Raw genomic sequence first — 20,793 nt, 5'->3', positions numbered from 1 at the left:
GATACATTACATGCACGGATATCATCCCATCAATGTCTGGGATACCGGAGTTCGGGCATCACAGACATTGTGGACTTATACACAGAGAGCATTGGAGCAGAGAAGCCCGCCCGCAGGGGACTCCATTGCTCCGCTGCTCTTTCAGATGTTATCCAACAATGTCTAGAACACCGGGACTCGGGTGTTCTAGACAGTGTGGGCTTATGTAATTGAGAACGTTGATACATTTACATTACATGCACAGATATTAGCCCATCAATGTCCGGGATACCGGAGTTCGGGCATCACAGACATTATGGGCTTATATACAGAGAGCATTGGAGCAGAGAAGCCCGCGGTAGGGGACTCCACTGCTCCGCTGCACTCAAGCCACGTGAAAGAACGAGATCGTTTGTAACATGTAACACATTTATTTCTTTGGCAGAAAAAAATTTGTACTTTTAAACACACATTCGTTTTCATTAAACATGGCCTTCTGGCAGTCGAGGAGCCGTCCATCGAGTAAGGTCTTCAGAAGCCCCCGAGGTTTGCTCGATACACAGAGTGAGAAGGCTAACAAGCTGGTGCTATCCTAGCGAGGCAAGCTAGGCTAGGACAACGCTGTTAAAAACCTGTTGCATGGGTGTTAAGCCAACAAAACACTGCCTGACTAAGGCGACGTTAACCTAGCGAAGCAGCTAACGTAGCTAGTCTGGGCTAACTCACTCACGAGCTTCTGCCTCGTTCTCCCCTCGCCTATGCCGCCGTCGCCGGAGCCCCTTCGTTGTCTCCTGGCGACGCACCGCTGGCCCGGTACGCTTGCTGTGGCAGCGGAGTAGACGGCTGGGAAGAGGGGGAGGAAGTGCCGCTAGGTAGTTGCACCTGGGTGGTTCTCCCAGACACGGTGCTAGCGGCTGCTGCAGTGCTGCGTAGCACGGCTTGTGTAGCAGCCTGGAGGTGCTGCGAGCGGGGGCTAACGCCGCTCGCAGCCGGGACTGCCGGAGGGCCCATTGTGGACTGTGAGCGCACGCGGTGGGCCCCACCACCCACGTTCCCTGGGCCGTGTTGCTGGATCCGCGACGACCGGGGACGAGACGTCGCTGCCTCCCGCAGCCAGGGCGCTGCCCTGGCTAAGCGGCTATCGAGGTGCAGCGTGGAGAACAGCGCAGCCCTCGCAGCGTCCCGGTGCATCTTGGAAATGCCCCGGCCCCGTAGAGACCGAGGCACTAGATGCAGAAACCACGAGGGTCATCCCCGGCGATCATCAAGCGGCAGAGCAGCAATACGCAGGGACGTGGAACCTCCATCTCGAGCTAACCTGTTAGCTTTCAACCGCAAGGCTAAGAGCGCGGAAAACTCAAAGGAGGAAAACTTGCTTTAGCAGTACTTTAAAGAAAGAAAGAGAAGATAGCCGCGGGAGCGGAAATAATAAAACTTTTTTTAATAGGAGGAAAACCCGTTGGTTAGTACAAGTACCACCGAGTGGGCTAAAGCTGGTTTCTGTCCTGATCACGTTTGTTATTATTAAGGTATGTCTTCAGCTGTTGCATCTGCCATGCAGAGAAGCGAAAGAGGATGAGCCACGTCACGCAAGAGGTTTTATACCTCTTCCGGTCTACCGGACACGTGACATACCCTTCTCAGCCAATGAATGGCCCGGGAGTTTATGGTATGTAGCTCTGCATCAACGCCAGGGGGCGGTGATATCCCATAGTGAGTATGTTACGGAGAATTGACAAGAAACCAAGACAAATTTAAAACCAATTTAAAAAAAAAAAGACATATTGTGGTGACCTGTTTGGTCACCAGGGTTCTAAAATGACTCAAGGGTACTAGAGTGGTTAACCTCAATGTATTCTGCAGGGCATTCCATGTGGTAGGGCCACAGAAGCTAAATGCAGATTTACCAAGTTCAGAGTGGACCGTGGGCACCATATATGTTTTTGGTTGGTAATCTGCTGCCGAGCCAATCAAACGAAGCTACGGGTAAAAGAACCGGAACAGGAAAGGCTATGCCACCTTCTGGAATCGTGGGACTACAGTTATGCATAGAGCCTGTTGAAAGCTCAGTTCATTGTCAGATGGCGTTAATAGTCAACCAGACATTATTGCCACTAATAATAGACTGGGTGTGTTCCTGTTAGGTAGAGGCTAAAATCCCTGTATGGTCATGAATGTGGTGTTGTGGTTGAATAAATATTTAATGAAAATGTCATGAACTGTATCTACAACGAACGAAAATATGGCATTGGTGGAAGTGGAATGTACACTGTAAAATCCTCAGTTTTCATTTAAGTCTGAGCTTGTACGGGTCTATTTGTTTACATTTGTACACGCTCAGAGTTACACATGGATAAATTAACACTGAGGAATTTACTGTGTAGCTCAGAGTTAGCTGTGTTGATGCTGGGAAAATGTCTGCAGCTTTGCAGATAAAATAGTAATGAATGAGTACAAACTGCAGAATACATATCTGACCATATGGAACAGCCTTGCCACCGTCTCCTTCCACTATTGCTTTGAAGACACGAATGGTGGCTCAAACAGTAGGATTGGATAGATTAGGACAGGATGGGATTGCATCAGGATTCTTCTAATATTGGGAAGGAAAATCAGGTGTGGCTTTACATTATATGAAACACTTTTGGGAACTTTTGGTGTCCATGTAAAAATGAATGGACGGTCCTGTTCTAGGAGCCAGCCTCACAGGGTTAGAACACATATACCGTATATTCTGCACATATATTCTACTAATTACCTGATCTGACGAGTTCATTCAACTCTGCAGATTTTTATTGTACTTTTTCTTTGTACGTAGCTTCTGTGGCCTGTTGAACAGGGATGTTGTAAAGCAGATTCCCGTCAACTGCAATATCAAACAATATTATCTCCCTACAGACCACAGTTTGTGTGTGTGTGTGTGTGTGTGTGTGTGTGTGTGTGTGTGTGTGTGTGTGTGTGTGTGTGTGTGTGTGTGTGTGTGTGTGTGTGTGTGTGTGTGTGTGTGTGTGTGTGTGTGTGTGTGTGTGTGTGTGTGTGTGTGTGTGTGTGTGTGTGTGTGTGTGTGTGTGAGTGTATTTAAGAAGTCTTTGATCTTGATGCCCAACTTCATCAAATATTATTATGATGAGCAGATACAGAACTTGCAGTAGTCAAAGATAGAAGTAACACAAATATTTTGTTAAAGCCATAAATGACATCAATCAATCAATCAATCAATCAATCAATAATAATTTATATAGCACATTTTATGTGCAACTCAATGCACTTCACAGAAAAAAAAAGAATGGTAAGTTAAACACATTTAAATACTTTTTAAAATCTCCACACATTCAGAGCCCCGTGGATGCTCCAGCAGGCTGTTCCGAAGGCTCAGACAACAATAAAAAGCTGCTTCTCCATACCCTCTTGTACTAGACTTTGGAACAATTATGAGACCTTTGTCAGCATCTAAGGTTCTCGCTGGGCACACACCTATACAGCACCGCTGATAAGTAGGCAGGTGCATTTCCATTTAGTGATTTAATAACCAATAAAAGGATGTTAAAATCAATTCTATAACTAACAGGCAACCGACGCAAGGACTTTAAAATGGGTGTAATGTGTGCTCTCTTGGCAGAGATTGTTGAAGGAGGGCTACATTTGAATAGTTTAACTTTTTCTGCAGTAAATCTCAGCTTCTGCCCTGTGTGCCCAATATATTGTTTATTACTGGTGTGGTTTAGGTATCACTAGCACATCTAAGGGTTCAGTCTCTGTTAATGGGCCTCAGGGGAGCTGTTAGCACCAGCAGAATGAACCGGAATCCCCTGGTCACTGTGAAAAACAGGTTGCTGAAAGCCAGCTGTGTCAGTAAGTCAGTAAGCCTTTTATCTAGACAGAACTCTACATAATGGAGGATTGTGTCAGCAGGCTTCATGCTACATTTTGCATTGCCTGATTCCATAAAGTCCATATTCAAATAAACTGAGCACTTGCCATCTCAGACTGTACCCATATATATTTAGCCTTCAATGTCATCCCTCTTTCATCAGAGAGAAACGATATTGTTAAATGGACCAGAAGTGACAGACTAGCCATCCCGTGGTCTTTTGTCGGTTTATAACTAGCACTGCAAAAGATGACTTTGACTGCAACACTGCAACATTGACTGCAACACAGTTAATGTAACGACTTTCACCCACATTTTTCAAAGATGTTTAAAGAATTTTCAAAAATAGCTAAAGTAGCCATCTACATGCTCACAACGTAGGGCTACACATTGTGAGCTTGTAGATTGGCTACTTTTGCTATTCATTGTAAGACATAGCATATATTATTATTAACCTTAAGACACTCCGGATTTTGCAGACAGTGAAGCCTGCACAGGTATAGAGACAAGGTGATCATAGCCACTGCACCATCTCCTGGTTCAGGGACACATCTCTCCCTGTGTACCCCTCACCCCACGGTACCTTTCAACCCATCGTATTTACCCCTTGATGTACTACCCTCAGAGTGAAGAACATGCTGCTCAAATCCAACTGTGTTCTGGAGGCCTTCGGCAACGCCAAAACCAACCGCAACGACAACTCCAGCCGCTTCGGCAAGTACATGGATATCAACTTTGACTTCAAGGGAGACCCGATCGGTGGCCACATCAGCAACTACCTGCTGGAGAAGGTAGGGGGTGCCAGACACCTAGCTGGCCTCTGAGCTGGTTAGGAAAACATCTCAATAGCCAAATTCCAATACTCTAACTTCCATCCTAGGATCCTCCACTCGCGCTTTAGTCCCGCCTTCGAGCGAGGAGGTGAAGATTAGGTGTGAGTAGCCAAATCCAGTTACTCAAATTTCTGTTGTATTGGATGCTGTATTCCTTCCTAATATGCTGAGGAATTGAGCTGATTGACATGCATTCTCCCATCCCCATACACAACAAATCATATGCTCAAACCTTTATAATGAGGGTGCAATTCGTGAAAAAGAACAGAGCAATACAGAGGGGGAGTGGACTACGTTTTATTAATACAAATACAGACATGAACACTGTACAACAAACTACAAACCTACAATAGTCAGTTAGACGCTTACCTCTTAATCTCTCACCACTGCCTTAAACATGTAGGCTAATGTTGTTGTTAGTAGGAATAAACACAGAAACACCCGGGAGGAAGTGGACTAAGAAAGGGGAGGAGCCAAACCGAGTTCCTGTTTTACACAAAAAAAGGAGGTGGTGCCCCCAGAGACAAAAACAAAGGGGAAAAAATATTGTTTCCATTTTCTTTTTACCGAATGGGTTTCCAGATTGGTTAGACTCAAACTTGCAACTGACGGTGCTACAATAAAAATGGACTGCTTCAGTATCTTTGGTCACCGTTATTCAGAGATATTTAGCGCATTGGCGCATCTCTTCCAGTTTAGTCAAGGGTCAACTTTAACTCTCTGACCTTTTCCATACACACACACACACACATACACGCACGCACGCACGCATGCATGCATGCACTGCAATATCTTCACATTAGAATACGATTTTTTTTGCTCTAAATCATCCCTTTGAAGTCCACAGCTTTTGAATCCATCTCCTAGACAACGTAGTTCCCATACCATAGCCAGAGGAGGTGGTCCACTGTAGTATCCAATAACAAAAGAGATAGTCACTCAACACTTCTGCAAAGGAGACATGAAAGTGTCTGAAGGATACACTTGATGTACCCTTGCCAGATCTTGCTCCAAGCGACTTGGAGATTCTCCTCTAGCCTCGCTCTCAGCTCCTCCAAAAGCAAATCAAAACCAAATCCGGGTCACGCTGTAGGACTGAGTGCGGAGGAGGCAGAAATTGGAATTTGGCTAACGACACTAGTGACAGGGCACAACATGAATGCTGAGGCATTTTCAACCCATTTTGTACAAGACATTATGTCCTGATTGTTGATTTGCCAATGTAGATTTATATTTATTTCCTAGGGTGTTTCTGCTTTATTTAGAAAGTTTGTCATAAACATATACTTCTAAAAGTATAAAATCTGATCTGTGACTGCTTCTTCCACATCTGCAGTCTAGGGTCATTATCCAGCAGGAGGGGGAGAGAAGTTTTCACTCATTTTACCAGGTGAGCGGGTGTGTGTAATTTTGTGTGTGTGTGTGTGTTGTATTTTGTAGGTTTAGTAATTAAGTAATGATAATAAAGTAATCTTTGTGTGTGGTTGGTTGGTTCTCTACAGCTGCTGAGAGGAGGTCCTGAGTCCCTCCTACGTTCTCTGCACATCAAGAAGGATCCAACAGTCTACACTTACATCAAAGTTGGAGGTCAGATCAAGGTAGGCTGTAGGTACACATGTAGCAAACAGGGCATTCAGCCTATGTTGTCTATTTGTTTCTATGTTGACTTTAACCTATTTGGCTATCACTGCTCATAACATCATGTACGGTATAAATTCTAGGATTTGATGTTGAAGTTACTTGCTGTAATGCACCACCTGTAATGGAACCCTGGTCTCCTGCATGGGAAATCAGACATGCGTATACTAAAAGGGATCCCCCATGGTTAATGGTGATATTAAGCATCTGGGCCACAAGCAGGGCTAGTCTGTGACATTCACCCCGAATGTAGCAGATCCCGCACGAGCCACCTGTGTCACCATCTGGATTTGAACCTGGGTCACCTGCTTGTCAAACCAAACAACTCAATTCCACTTACATTGAAATAATGTGGTGAGCACGCTCTGTGCACAACAATGCATTCCATGTTTTGTTTCTCAGGATGGAATTTCCTTTTGGCAACAGTTGAGGATACATACAAGGCAGGACTTCTCTAGTATGGCTGAGCAATATATCGATATCATGATATGAGACTAGACATCGTCTTGGATTTTTGATATTGTAATACCGTGATATGGCGGCCAACACTTGGGCTACCAAAGCTACAAAAAGAAAACTTTAAGTTAAGCGTCAATCAATCATTATGTTTTTGTTTAACCATTTTCACTTACAGTACTTCTCTCTCCACACAATTCCTGCTTGTAACAGGGGGAAAACAAGTTATTTCTGTCAGCCAGTTTTCTGTTCTTTTTTTTTACTCGTTTGTTGATCAGATATTTTAGCTATTTTTGGAGGACTTTTTTTAATTCAAAATAAATGTGCAATTATCGTCAAATTAAAAACAGCAGAACTAGCAGATGTGCAAGCTCGAGCTTGCAGGTCTGCCACATTTGATGCTGTTGTGTGACCCTGTAGTCTGATCAAGTAGGGCATTCATTTTGCGAAAAAAAACACAAAAGGTTGAAATATGGAGATGTATGGAGACCCGTGTTCGAGTCCAAACCTATCTTATCTTGCGTGTCTCTCTCCTCTCTCTGCCCTTGGTTTCCTGTCTGTCTACGCTGACCTATCTGAAACAATGTCATAAAATAAACACATCTTTAAAATGTATTGAGAGAGAGAGAGAGACGAATGTAATAACCACACATGGCTCACAGATGTGCTCTGTTTATTGTTCTTTTCACTGTTGTTTACAGCTGGGGTTTACTTTCTCTGGCCTGGCATGCACTCAACAGCATTATGTGAGGCAAATACTTTAAATGTTTTGTAGGTCAATTAACAGGGCTAAAGAATTATGTCAGCATTTCATAGATCAGCATCTTTAGGTTACATGATTGTGTGTGTGTGTGTGTGTGTGTGTGTGTTCTAAAATTGGGGACTGTTTAATTCTCACCGCTCCTTGTCATATTAAGACATCTGCAGTGTTCTGCCGCCTCTCGCTGGGAGCTTAATGAGTAAGAAGCAAACCACTTAACAACAACAAAACAAGCTGACGTCATGGAACACACACTCTCTAACACACACGCACGCACGCACACACGTGGTCCAAACAGCTGAAGTGGCGGTTTGAACATTGTGTGCCATGGCGGCCCCTATGTTTTTATTGTCGGAACGTTTCGCTTCTGAACCAGGGCATTATTCATTAACTCATTCACTGCCACAATTATTGCTGGCCGCGTTTGCCCACTGCCAGAGATTTTTCATTTTAAAAAAAAAGTACTCAGGAGCCGAGATACAGAATTTTTAAGTTTTAAGTTAACAAGGAAGTGGATGGGAGTGTAGATCTTTAAACAATCATATCTCCTTGGTCTTTGGGTCAAATTTAAAAAAAAAAAAAAAAAAAAAAAAGCTTTTTTTCTTCTTCTTCTTTTATTGTTTGTAGTTGACATTCTCCCACATGTGAGGACAAAATGTTTCACATTTTAATCCTAAAATGCAACAAATCTAAGCAGGACATGATGTCAGACAGAAATACATTTGGTTTTAATGGGAACAGGATCAGGCAATGCGGGACGTTGACATTTCATTTGACACAAATGACATTCACTCACTCGACATTCACTCACTGTTAACCACCACAAGTGGTTAACTGTAGACTATCTTCGATTCACAATGTGAGCTTGTAGATCTGCAATATGTTTGACATTAAAATGTGTGAAAATGTTATAGGGACACCAGGTTGAATGTGGTTAACGTTCGTTCTACTCTTTTTTTTCCTCTCTCTCTACTGTACGTGTGTCTCTCTCTTCCTGTATAGTCTTCCATTAATGATGGTGCAGAATTCAAAGCCGTGGCCGACGCCATGAAAGTGATAGGCTTCACAGGAGATGAGATCCAGACCGTTTACAAGATCCTGGCAACCATCCTACATCTGGTACTACCTGATAATACCATCCAAGTTCCAACTGGCCAGATCCCAGTATGGATCTGGGCTGGACAATATATCGATATTATGTCAATATCGTGATATAAGACTAGATATCATATGGGAATTTGTATATTGTGATATGGCAATATCAATAGTCATGTATTTTCCAGATTTTTATCGCTAGATCACTCCTCTTTTATATTTTCTAAAACGTATATTGTGATATTCAGTATTTTGTCCATATCGCCCAGCCCTAGTATGTCTGTCAGTCATGATCAGTATATTGTACACTGGTGGTTTCTCCGCTATACTGTATTGTGGCCACTGAAAATATAGTTTATATAATATATGTTTTTGCATTTTCAATATTTTCATATTTCTTCTAACGCTCACCTTTGTGCTTACTGGACTGCAGACTCAACCTGTCTGTTACATAATACTTGTAGAAGGTAAACTGGTTACTATGTCCGAGTGGCTTAGTGGGCTCATAACATAGTCAAAACGTTGTTACGTTGTTGTAACTATCGAAAATCAGGGATACATTTTTGTCTCTTTTCTGTATTTGACACCAAGCCTTCCTGACCTTGTTGTGCCACTGTGTTTCTCTATCGTTTAATCCCAAACTCTCTTTCTCTCCCTCTCTCTCTCTCTCTCTCTCTCTCTCTCGCTCTCTCAGGGGAACCTGACGTTCGGAGTGGACGGAGATGTGATACTGATCGAGAATTCCAAGGTGGTGTCCGTGATTGCGGAGCTGCTGTCCACCAAGGAGGAAAACGTGGAGAAGGCTCTGCTCTACCGCACCGTGGCAACGGGCAGAGATGTCATTGACAAACAGCACACGCTCCAGGAGGCCAGCTATGGACGAGACGCATTAGCCAAGGTTACTGTCACTAGCTGATTCACTGATAATGGCTTTTCATTCACTTCATTCAACCAGAGAAACCTATTCATTCTTTGTCCAGACTGTCCAGGCTGAGTTGTGACTGTTTGCTTTGTGCTCAGTAATATTTTTTACAGTGATTCACACTGATTTATTCAAGCATGAGTCACACAGGCAGAGGCAGAAGAGAGTGTAGGAATGCAATTAACATTTGTCCTTTTAACTGACCCGAGTGGCCTCTGCTTGGGGGTTAAACTGCTGCATAGTATGAATATATAAAGTTCCGTAATTATTAGGGGTGTGCCGATACACTAATTTCACCAAACGATACGATACGATATTTGGCTCACAACTTCGATACGATTTCGATTCGATACGATGCGCACTTTTTTTATTGTGAAAAATATATGGGGGAGAAAAAAAGCAAATGCAAACAAATAATTCTGTTTTTGCATTATTCAGATATGCGAACTTGTAGCTTTTCAGCTACAATAGCCGTTTTGAATCCAAATAGGGCAATAGTGTGACACCTGACCCGATATTTTTTTTTCTCAAAACGATACATATCGTCACGAAAACGTATCGCGATATATCGCGGGACGATATATCGGCACACCCCTAGTAATTATGTTTCTGATCATAATATTATCAAAAACATAATTCCGAAACTTTATATAGTAAAATCAGCATACACCTAATGGTTTAGAAGAACAATAATATTAGGAAAAATCTGAAATTCAATTTCATTTCTAAATCTGATGACCATTCAATAACATTCCTCTATCGACTCCCTTGTACCCTTGAGCAAGGCACATTACCCCAATACGATTGATGCAGTGCTGTAAGCAACTCTTACTGGTCTTTTAGATATTCATTTTGATCCTATATAATATCTTTGGGCAAAGGCAATAATGAATGCTGAGCACATTTAACAAGAAATTTTCATCCCCAGGCCATGTATGAGCGTTTGTTTTGCTGGATCGTGGGCCGTATCAATGACATCATCGAGGTAAAAAATTACGATGCCAGAGTCCATGGGAAGAACACAGTCATCGGGGTGCTGGACATCTATGGCTTTGAGATCTTCCAAAACAACAGGTCAGTGATAGATTGATGCCAGAAGACAGAAATGCCAGATTTTTGTTTTGCCGGAAAAGTGTTACGTGTTATGCATCCATTCATAAGCATGCTCACTCCCTCTGCTGCAGCTTTGAGCAGTTCTGCATCAACTACTGCAACGAGAAACTGCAGCAGCTCTTCATCCAGCTGGTGCTGAAACAGGAACAGGAGGAGTACCAAAGAGAAGGCATCCCCTGGAAACATGTACGCAGGAAACTTTTGGTTCCACCCATTTACTCTCTTGACATAAAAAAGTGGGGAATTATTCCACTGAAAAACCCATGTTTATTGTAGCACTTGATCCACTGGCACTAAACTCATCTAACACATTGCTTTTAAAGCCTTACAAGTTCATTTGGGTACATTTGTACGCGCACAGTGTTTGAGGATTTTACTATGTGTGATTTTTGAATTTGAATTCATTGCCTTATAAATCCGCCTCAACAGATTTCATGGATACGCTTAGTCATACGACACTGTGCTGCGCCCAATATTGCCAATCTACAAGCTCACAACTATTGCGATGCAACTTGTTGTGAGCTTGTAGATCGTCTATATTCGGTGCAGGACACCCTTGTACAACAGAGTATAAGTTAAGCATTTGAAAATATAAATCACTTTGTGATTTATATTTTGTTCCATCTGCTTGACCCCATCTGCTTATACATTCTGTTATATACAACTCACCCACTCGCCGTGTTGTCTTTTCACCCCCCCTTCTCCTGTGTTATCAGATTGATTTCTTCAACAATCAGATCATCATAGATCTGGTGGAACAACAGCACAAGGGGATATTCTCTGTGCTGGACGAGGCCTGCATGAATGTCGGCAAAGTCACTGATGAAGTTTTCCTGCAGGGTCTCAACAGCAAGCTGGCAAAACATGCACATTACTCCAGCCGCAAGGTGCGTGTCTGTGTCTGTGTCTGTGTCTGTGTCTGTGTCTGTGCGTGCGTGCGTGCGTGCGTGCGTGCGTGCGTGCGTGCGTGCGTGCGTGCGTGCGTGCGTGCGTGCGTGCGTGCGTGCGTGCGTGCGTGCGTGCGTGCGTACATATGTATGTTTTGGAACTGTAAGTAGTAGCCAATGTGGCCCATAGGGTAGGAGCCTGTCTCCTGTTTCTGTAGTGTGAAGCAGCTTGGTGTACAAGTACACACCCTGGACATGACGCTAGTACTTTGTATGTCGCAGGTACTTACTCCCAATCCAAGCCTTGATGCTGAGTGCCAAGCAGGGAGACATTGTGTCCCATTTTTATAGTCTTTGGTATGATCCGGCCAGGGAATTGAACCCTATTAAATTTTATTTAATTTTATCTATTATTAAATCCCAATTTAATAATGAACACCCCAACAACATTCCATAAACATCATCATTAAGAAGAATGAAGGATTATCTGAACATTGCTTGAAACAGAATGAAATCTAATCAAACACAACAAATGTGTAAAATGAGAACACAGGGCCTTATTTTACAATAGAGTAGACAAATGAGCAATGTGTGTGACCAACCAGAAGAAGCTAACTGAATTAATGAAGGCCGTGATACAGCAGTAACCTGAGCACAGCTGGGGGCAGCTGAAACCATCACAAACCATTAAGCATCAGAGGAAGAGAACGAGCCCAATCCAGTTAGTTTTAATTATCAGCTCAATCTAGGATGATTTACAGCCTAATTGACTTTAATGGTCTGTGTACAGCCAGACTGTGTTGTAAGCCAATTTACCGCTCAACCCCTTTTTTTTGTGTCCAGTCAGTGTCCACTATCCACACAGAGAGATGGTGCATTTCTCTGTGTGGACACAAGATGGCGACAGCCTTTCAGAGAAATGAGCGCCGGTTGTGTCTGACTCAACACTTTGCCCCAGGTGATGTCACTGGCAGCCAATGGGAGCTTTTGAAGCTGATCGACTTTACTGTGCTGGAATGGGTGTTGCACGGAGGGAGAGCAACCTGAGAGAACGATGGGAGCGTGATTGATCAAGTGATCTAAAGACAGAGAGAGAGAGAGAGTGAGAGCAACAGTCTCTAGCACGTTGTAAAAAAAAATCTATTCACGTTTCCTGGCAACAAGATGTCTTTCTGTCTGTCTGTCTGTCTGTCTGTGTGTGTGTGTGTGTATATATATATATATATATATATATATATATATATATATATATATATATATATATATATATATATATATATATATATATGCACATATATATGCATACATGCATGCATACATACATGCATGCATACATGCATACATGCATACATACATACATACATACATACATACATACATACATACATACATACATACATACATACTGAATAAGACGACAGTGTTGATGTTCCCCATCAGAGATGCCCAAAATAAAACTGAGTGGGAGGAAATGAGAACAGATACTGTAGGTAGTATAATAAAACAGAAAATAGGTCGGGATGATAGTACGGTATGTATGCTGTGGGTTGTTAGCCTGGTATCCAGCCTGCTTCGCTACGTTCGGCGGATTTTTTTTTCTCTCTTCGCTTATCAGTCTGGAAAGCCTCCTATCTCCAAGGGAGGCGGGACATGCCAAAAGCTTCGAAACCTAACGTGGCTTCTGATTGGTCTGTGGTGCGGGGCGGGACCAAAAAAACAGTGTGATCGTTGTGATTCGTCATTCGTTTGAACAACATCCAATCAGCAACGACGTTGCCCAACGTAACATACGACGTTGCCCAACGTAACATATGTAGTTCCAGTGTAGTTCTGCAAAACCTTCCAATGGGAGGCTTTCCAGACTGATAAGCGAAGAGAGAAAAAAAAATCCGCCGAACGTAGCGAAGCAGGCTGGATACCAGGCTAGTGGGTTGTATTGATCTGAGCAGCTCTCCTGATCACCCACATCACCAATAAGCCATCCCTGGCCTCTCTCCCTCTGCTGCTCTCTGACCTGAACCTCTTTAGTTCAAGGAGCTGTGTGTACACACAGCAAGCCCTGAGAGTGTACACATGTAATAATGCACCATGGGTCCATTTTGGTTTCCACTTGTACACTCAGAGTTAAATGAACACTGAGGATTTTTACGTTTCATGGAGGTCTACCACATGAACCTTTGGCATCCCTGTTCTGGGTGAAAATGTGGCTTTTCATAAATAAAACTGTGCCAACATGTATACAATAAACACAATCAATATAGATTACACTCAAAGGTGACGGGGACAGTTGAGAGGAGCTCCGGCAGTATTGGGGGGTACGGAGGGGCTTTCACGTAAGAAGGGGCCGAACGTCGCTTTTTTTTCTAGTAGGGTTTAAGTGGTTAAACCAGAAGATTTCTCTCAATAGTCCTCCCCCTCCCACCTCCTTCGGGTTGAAGGCACACATCTCTACTGCTCCTTCCTCAAACTTATTTAGTTAATTTTGTTAATAAGTAATATCAACCATGGTTCTTTTCTAACCTAACTCTTTTTTGGTGTTGTTGCCAGGCAACAGTAGCATGTTAGGACGGTTCTCAAGATGAGGGAACTATAGACACGCACACACGCAGAGATTTCGTGCATTTATAGTAGGATAATATAATGATAAACTTTATTTATATAGCTCTTTTCAAAAATAAGATTGTGTTTCACAAACATAAAAACTAAAAATACAATAATACATATTGGAAATTGAAATTACATGTAAGACAATCAATAAAAATCAAAGCATAACCAAAAGAGAAACTCTAATTTTAATTCTAACTTGTCTGATTCCCAATGGAATGTTATTACACACACCTGAGGGTACCTGTGTGTGTGTGTGTGTGTGTGTGTGTGTGTGTGTGTGTGTGTGTGTGTGTGTGTGTGTGTGTGTGTGTGTGTGTGTGTGTGTGTGTGTGTGTGTGTGTGTGTGTGTGTGTGTGTGTGTGTGTGTGTGTGTGTGTGTGTGTGTGTGTGTGTGCGAGAGAGAGGGAAAGTGTACTGTACATATGTGTTTGGGCTGCTCTAATAATCACAGCTAAGCCTCTCTGGTTGTAAGGATGGTTTGCTGTCTGCCTGAGCCTGTCATGTGTGTTCCAGCTTAGTATAGAGAGGTACAGGTATCTGTACCCACACTGCCTGGGTGGCAGGCCTGCTCACTGTGCCTGAGTAGGTCATTCTCCAGCTGACTACTGCAGATAGCATGCATAGCACACGGCTAATGTAAAAACCCTATATATCTCTGATCCTGGCATGAATGAATGTTTTTGTTAGCACTGATAGCTTATACTGCCCCTGTTCTATAGAACAGTGGTTCTCTAAGTAGATCCCCAGGTGTCCTTGAGGGGGTCCCAGTGGGTACCCAGCAAAATGAGTTTAATTTCACAATTATTTCACCAGCTAGAAGTTAGCCCAATGAGAGAATGTATAAGAATGACTATTCAGATCATAGGTCTCACTCTCTCCACTTTTATCTCTCCCTAGAGTACAGACAGTTGTAGAATGATTTACTAAATCTAATAATACAAATCCTCTCTCCCTGGCACAAACTCTTTTCAAATGTGGATAAGTAAGTAAGTCGGAGGGGCTTATTGTCGGTATCAGCCAAGAACGAGGGTGTCATTCTGCTTTTCAATGCGCTAGACCCCTGGGAGATGGATTGCTGAGGTGGGCCGCAACACCTACCATCAGCTCCCAGTACTTAACACACGACCTAGATACCCAAGCCGTGCTACTCATTATGCTGAGTTGGCGGTTCCCGGGATCGAACCCAGAACCTTGCAGTCCAAAGGCAGGTGCTCTACCGACTGAGCCAACCAGACACAGAATGAGGGTCTACGGCCTAATATGAATCTACCAGGGGGTCTTTGACATTAAAATATTTGAGAACTACTGCTATAGAATACTGGCCATGATCCCTCTGACCAATTTGAAATGTGCACAGTGCCTTATTAGATGTTCTAGTTGCAAGGGAAGACTGCTTATTCTGCATCAATCCTCAACATCTTGACTTTTCAGATATGCAATTCAGAATTCTAATGGTGAGCTGACTTCACAGCCTAGCGTCATCCCCAAAGACCCCACAGAGTAATATAGGAAGATAATAGAAGAGAAGAATGGAAATGAGCTTACCCTAAACAAATGTGATTAAGCATGCGGCTGCCTGTTTCCACAACATCTCATAGGCTATCCTAATGCAAAATGTATACAGAGCTCTCATCTCAATGGACCATTTCCTGTTTGTTGTCATATCAACATTGGTGGCTCAGCTTTTACTCTGATTGGATATTAAGATCAGTATAGAGCCTTTTATCTAAAGATAAAGGGATGCTAGATATCAGCAGAGAATTGAAGTCTATATCACTGCATGGCCCACAATAGGAAGAATATTCTGTACCATATTTCACAGTCTTAAGGGAAAAGGCTCAGATGGTGTTTTTAAATACTATTATTACTGTAGACTATTTAGATGTACATTGCTGCTGCCTGGGGGAAATATTGTATCTCCAAGTGCAATGACAAAGGACTTAATTTGGGTGATTGACAAGCGTTGCATTTTTAAACTCATACCAGTGGACTTTGACAGAGTGTCATACGTCCAAGGCGCTCTCACCCTTGAGGGCCATTTAATCGATCACTTCAACCAAGAGTGAGAGTTTAAGGCTTTTGGGCTGACGACGGTATCTTCTCCTCTGCACGTTGGCGCAACCAAAAATAGACCCTCTAGGTCAAACGACCCGAACACACAACATTGCAAATGAGAGCGGCAGAATAAAGTTCAGACATTTTTCACACATCCGGGGGTGGGGGTGTTCAAAGTCAGCTTGAAAGACACGTGGCAGCTCTCTAGCGTCACACAGCCTGATGTGGAAATGTGCTCAGCAGCTATTGCAGGCTGTCTGGCAGCAAGGATGTGTGATAGCTGGAAAAAGATGAGGTGTGAGTGAGACAGAGGAAGAGGGAGATGAAGAGAGGATGGGAACTTAACGTTGTGAGAGAGGAAACTGTGATATGCAGAGGGATAAGTTATCCACACTGTAGAATAATCCTGAGTGTTAATTAAAGGAGAGGGAGGGTGAGAAGGATAATACTAAGGGTTAGGATTAGTGTTTTCGAACACCGATGTCGCTCTCCACAGACTCCTTGCTATTTTCTGCATCATGTGACCGTATACAAAGCGATATCACATTTTAACCAATTAAACCTATATACTAAATTGACTGGTGTCTATATTTAACCCTGTCCTTTTTTCCCTCTGTCTACACCAAATATCTCCGCCAGCTCAGAACGCTACAACGTTACAAGCTCACAACACGTTGCAACATGTTGTGACCTTGTAGATCTGTTATTTTTGCCAAATGTTCGATTCTCCCTGAATGTTTGCCTACTATGACATGCCCAGAATAGCATCCCCGGACCCCATGCTGTGGCCCACTGAGACAGGATACAACATTTATAATTACTGAGGGGATATGGAGTTGTTACAGCACCTAAAAGAGAACACAGCTGATGACAGAGCCTCAGAATATACAGTAGTGCTGACATTTTAGAAATTGAAATTGAAAAAAAGTATTGATTGCACGGTACAAAACTAAAAGATACCAACTATCCCAACTATCCCAACTATAAAATGTCCCATACTATTATTGTGGGACATTTTAATGGATAGTTGGTAACTTATGGACTTAATTTGTAATATTTTAGATATAATCAGTGATGGAAATTGCATATTTTTTCTTAACAATGACTGTAAAAGTTTAAATTCCATCACTGAGTTTAGAAAGACAAGAGAGTGAGGTATTGTAGGCACTAGGCAGTGAGTAGAGGGAGTTCGAAAGCAGAGCTTTCACGGAGGATTAGCCTGTAACAAGATCTGTGCTGTCTGTCTGCACTAATGTCCACGTCTCCTAACACCGAGTGCTGTTAGATGCCGTCGCTACACCCAGCCTGCCAGCGCTCAGTTGACTGCCTGTCACAACACTACATGCACTCTGAGAACAGCCAAAAGGTGTCCACGTATGACCATGTTGGTATTCAACATTCACACTTGTATGCTTAGACTCACATACATACACCCCCTCCATACATACACAAGCTCACAATGCATCACATTGACCTTGTAGATCAGCTATAGCACATACTGTGTTGCTATTTTTGACAATCTTCTCCTAAAATGTGCAAATATAATGACGCCTGGTTGAAAGTGTTTTGACACATTTGTGTCAAAATGCACAGGAGAACATAAACACTCACCTTTTATTGTAAAAAAACAAACCCACGTCCTTCAAGGCCTACTCTGTATGAACACAGTGGGTGAATGTGAAAAGCAGTAAGCTGGGAGCAGATGCTCTCTTCAACAGCTTCTAAACAGAACTTTGGCATTGAGGCCTGTCACCTCGTCTCACTTGAAAGTCTGGAGATAAGAAGTATTTTTTTATTTCTCCACCAGTCTCCTCTTCCCTATTGTATATTCATCAAGAGCTTGTGATGCAGGCAAGCCACAGGCTTGTGTACAGAGACCCTTTAAATGAAAGGCAAGAGCGTGAATGCAATACACCAGCAGATGATGATTAGAATTTTGATTTGTTTTTGTTTTGCACGTTGCAGTCAGATCAGGTCATGTTCAGACCGCATAACGCTAGTGTTTCGCCATTTCATTCGATGTATGTATGGATGGATGTATGTATGGATGCGTGGGTAGGTGGGTGGGGTGTGTGGCTAGATGGATTGGTGGATGATGGGTGGATGAATGGATGGTCTCTGGTGGTGCAGTGCTGGCGGATGCTCCCTCTCTCCTCAGGTTGCTTTCATCTTCCCAGATGTTTAATTAATTATTTGCTGACACAGGGCTTCCAGCTGGGAGCATGTGTCATGGCGCCTCCCTGTCCTCCTCATCGCCCAACTATTTCTCTTCCCCATTATTCTCTCATCTTCATCTTCTATTTCTCTCTGGACTCCCCCTCTGTCCCTTTGTCTGTTCTGTCTTTCTGCCCACCTGCCTCCCCTGTTGCTCTCTCCTCTCTATCTCACATTCTCATCGCTCACTTTTTCTCCCACTCCCGTCTCTCTTTCTTGTACTCTCTACACTTTGATCCCCTTTTCTATTCTTCTACTCCCGACACGTGCCATGTGCAGGTGCAGCATGCTGATAGGATGTGTGTGCATATGTGTGGACTTGTGTGTGTGTGTGTCATCTCACTTGCTGCCGTGTGTACAGTATGAGTGCGTGAAGGTGGGTTGGGAAGTGAGGATGGTGTGTGAGTGTGTAAGGGGGGGGGGTTAGCTTCAGAAAAGCTTTCACGGACCATGTGCCAGTGAGTGTAAAGGTGGCTCCCCACCAAACAGACTATTTGGCCACGACACACTGTTCATTAGCCTCTAGTGAGGCAGAATGACCTATAGGTGCTAGAGAGGAAGAGAAATACTGTAGTCATGTTTGATTCTTCTTCATTCTTTTTTCTTTTTACTGAGTTGGTACTATTTTTGAAAGTCAGAGCAGAACTGATATTTGTCATTGTCATTCATGGTTCTGGTTTTTCATTGTTGCTTTTGTCTACCTTTTCAACACCATGAAGACACGTTTAGAGGGGAGGAAGGAAGAGAGAAGAAACAGAAAGACACCGAAAGTGAATGAGGATTTAAATGATTTATTTTTTCTTTTTTTTTCTTTGCTTCCCGTACGATCTTGTTGGTTTATCACCTGCGGAGAGAGCAGCCTATCTAGTTACTTACAGCTGTGCCAGGAAGGCAGCGCACGCCGTCGTCTGACTCCAGAAAATCAGTGTGCGTCTATCGGGAGACAGACGCACAGTAAAATCCTCAGTGTTCATTTAATACTTAGATTGTACAAATGAAACCAAACAGGCCTCTCGTCCCATGCCTGGATAGGTACCCCCGGTGAGTTATGGACAGGTTGGGTGCCAGTCAGACACCACTCAACGGGGAGGTGTGCCACGTGCCCACACAGGTGCCAGCTTAGCCCTGGGACCGGGGAGCGAGGCACAGGTGGTGAACAGGATTGGCTGGGGGAGGGGGGGGGGTGGTTGGCATGAGGACCGGACTGGACAGGGACATGTGCTGTAGCACTGTGAAATCCTGAGTGATAATTTAACTTTGAGAGTGTACAAATAGAACTATATGGACCCTTATTGGTCAGAGTTAAAGGTGGAGGCTGTGCTTTGTTATTTTATTTTTTATTTTTTAATCTAAATAAGAATACAATTCCATTCATATTGTAAGGAAACCAAAGAAGGCAGGTCAGAACAACAGAACCTCAATACAGTATGATCTTTAAAGAGACTTACAGTAGTTGTTTTGTCTGCGTATAAAGACCAGTGGAGTGTGAGGGGCAGCACATGCTTAGGTCACCACAGGGGGTTTGTTGGAAAAGCTGTCCACACATTTGTAGAACCGCAAATACACACCATTGTCACCTCTATCATCAACCACCCTTATATAACGGTAATATTTTGTCCAAATGTACGTATTCAAGCATTGCAGTCTTTTATTTTAGGCTAGTTTAAACAATGAATCGTTCATCATATCGGTATCGGACAATATTTACTTAAAAATGCTATATCGGTACAATTCGTTTTGGCAAAATAATCCAGATATTTTTAGCCAATATTTTTATTTTATAATATTTATTTTTGAATGTGTGAAGTGAAAAAGCCTTTTGTGATGATTGAAGGCTGCAGATTGAATCCGTGTTTCTAGGGGAAGCCTTCAAAAAGTTGTACCTGTAGAACAAATAAAGGCAAACAAGTTGGACGAATATGAAGTAATATAAATGTTACATGCACAGTTTTAAAAAAATCTGCATCTGCACCCTGAATCAAATGTATCGGCATCTCTCTCTATCTTACATCGTGTATTTTAGGGGTGCAACAGTTAATCAAACTAATCGATTTAATTGATTATAAACAAATAATTGATAATCAATCATTTTATACAATAATTCAAAAATAAAAATACAACATTAAATGTCAGGTTAGCTCAGTTGGTCCTTTGGACCACTAGGTCATGGGTTCAATCCCGAGCACCACCAACTCTGCGTATGAGTAGCGCGGCTTGGGTCAGGCAAGTTGTGGTTTTAAGTACTGGGAGCTGATGGTAGGTCTGGCGTTCCACCTCAGCAATCCATCTCCCAGGGGTCTAGCGCATTGTAACAGTGATAGATTCTCCGCTGATTCTGACAATAAGCCCCTCCGACCCACTTA

At 42.9% G+C, this 20,793-nt stretch overlaps 1 protein-coding gene across 1 annotated transcript in view; it reads left to right on the top strand.

The window, feature by feature from the left end:
* myo1d (myosin 1D) overlaps window positions 1-20,793 on the top strand; it is a 147,138-nt gene that overhangs the window by 30,272 nt on the left and 96,073 nt on the right. Inside the window, exons 4-11 of the mRNA XM_080455315.1 lie at window positions 4,476-4,641; window positions 6,020-6,073; window positions 6,186-6,281; window positions 8,540-8,656; window positions 9,327-9,530; window positions 10,483-10,628; window positions 10,739-10,853; window positions 11,384-11,554. Coding sequence (XP_080311441.1) covers window positions 4,476-4,641; window positions 6,020-6,073; window positions 6,186-6,281; window positions 8,540-8,656; window positions 9,327-9,530; window positions 10,483-10,628; window positions 10,739-10,853; window positions 11,384-11,554 — 1,069 coding nt within the window. The remainder of the gene's footprint in view (window positions 1-4,475; window positions 4,642-6,019; window positions 6,074-6,185; window positions 6,282-8,539; window positions 8,657-9,326; window positions 9,531-10,482; window positions 10,629-10,738; window positions 10,854-11,383; window positions 11,555-20,793) is intronic.

Source organism: Gymnoscopelus braueri (genome assembly GCF_963280865.1).
Source record: "Gymnoscopelus braueri genome assembly, chromosome: 17".
NCBI lineage: Eukaryota > Metazoa > Chordata > Actinopteri > Myctophiformes > Myctophidae > Gymnoscopelus > Gymnoscopelus braueri.
This window is presented reverse-complemented; position numbering and strand designations above follow the sequence as displayed.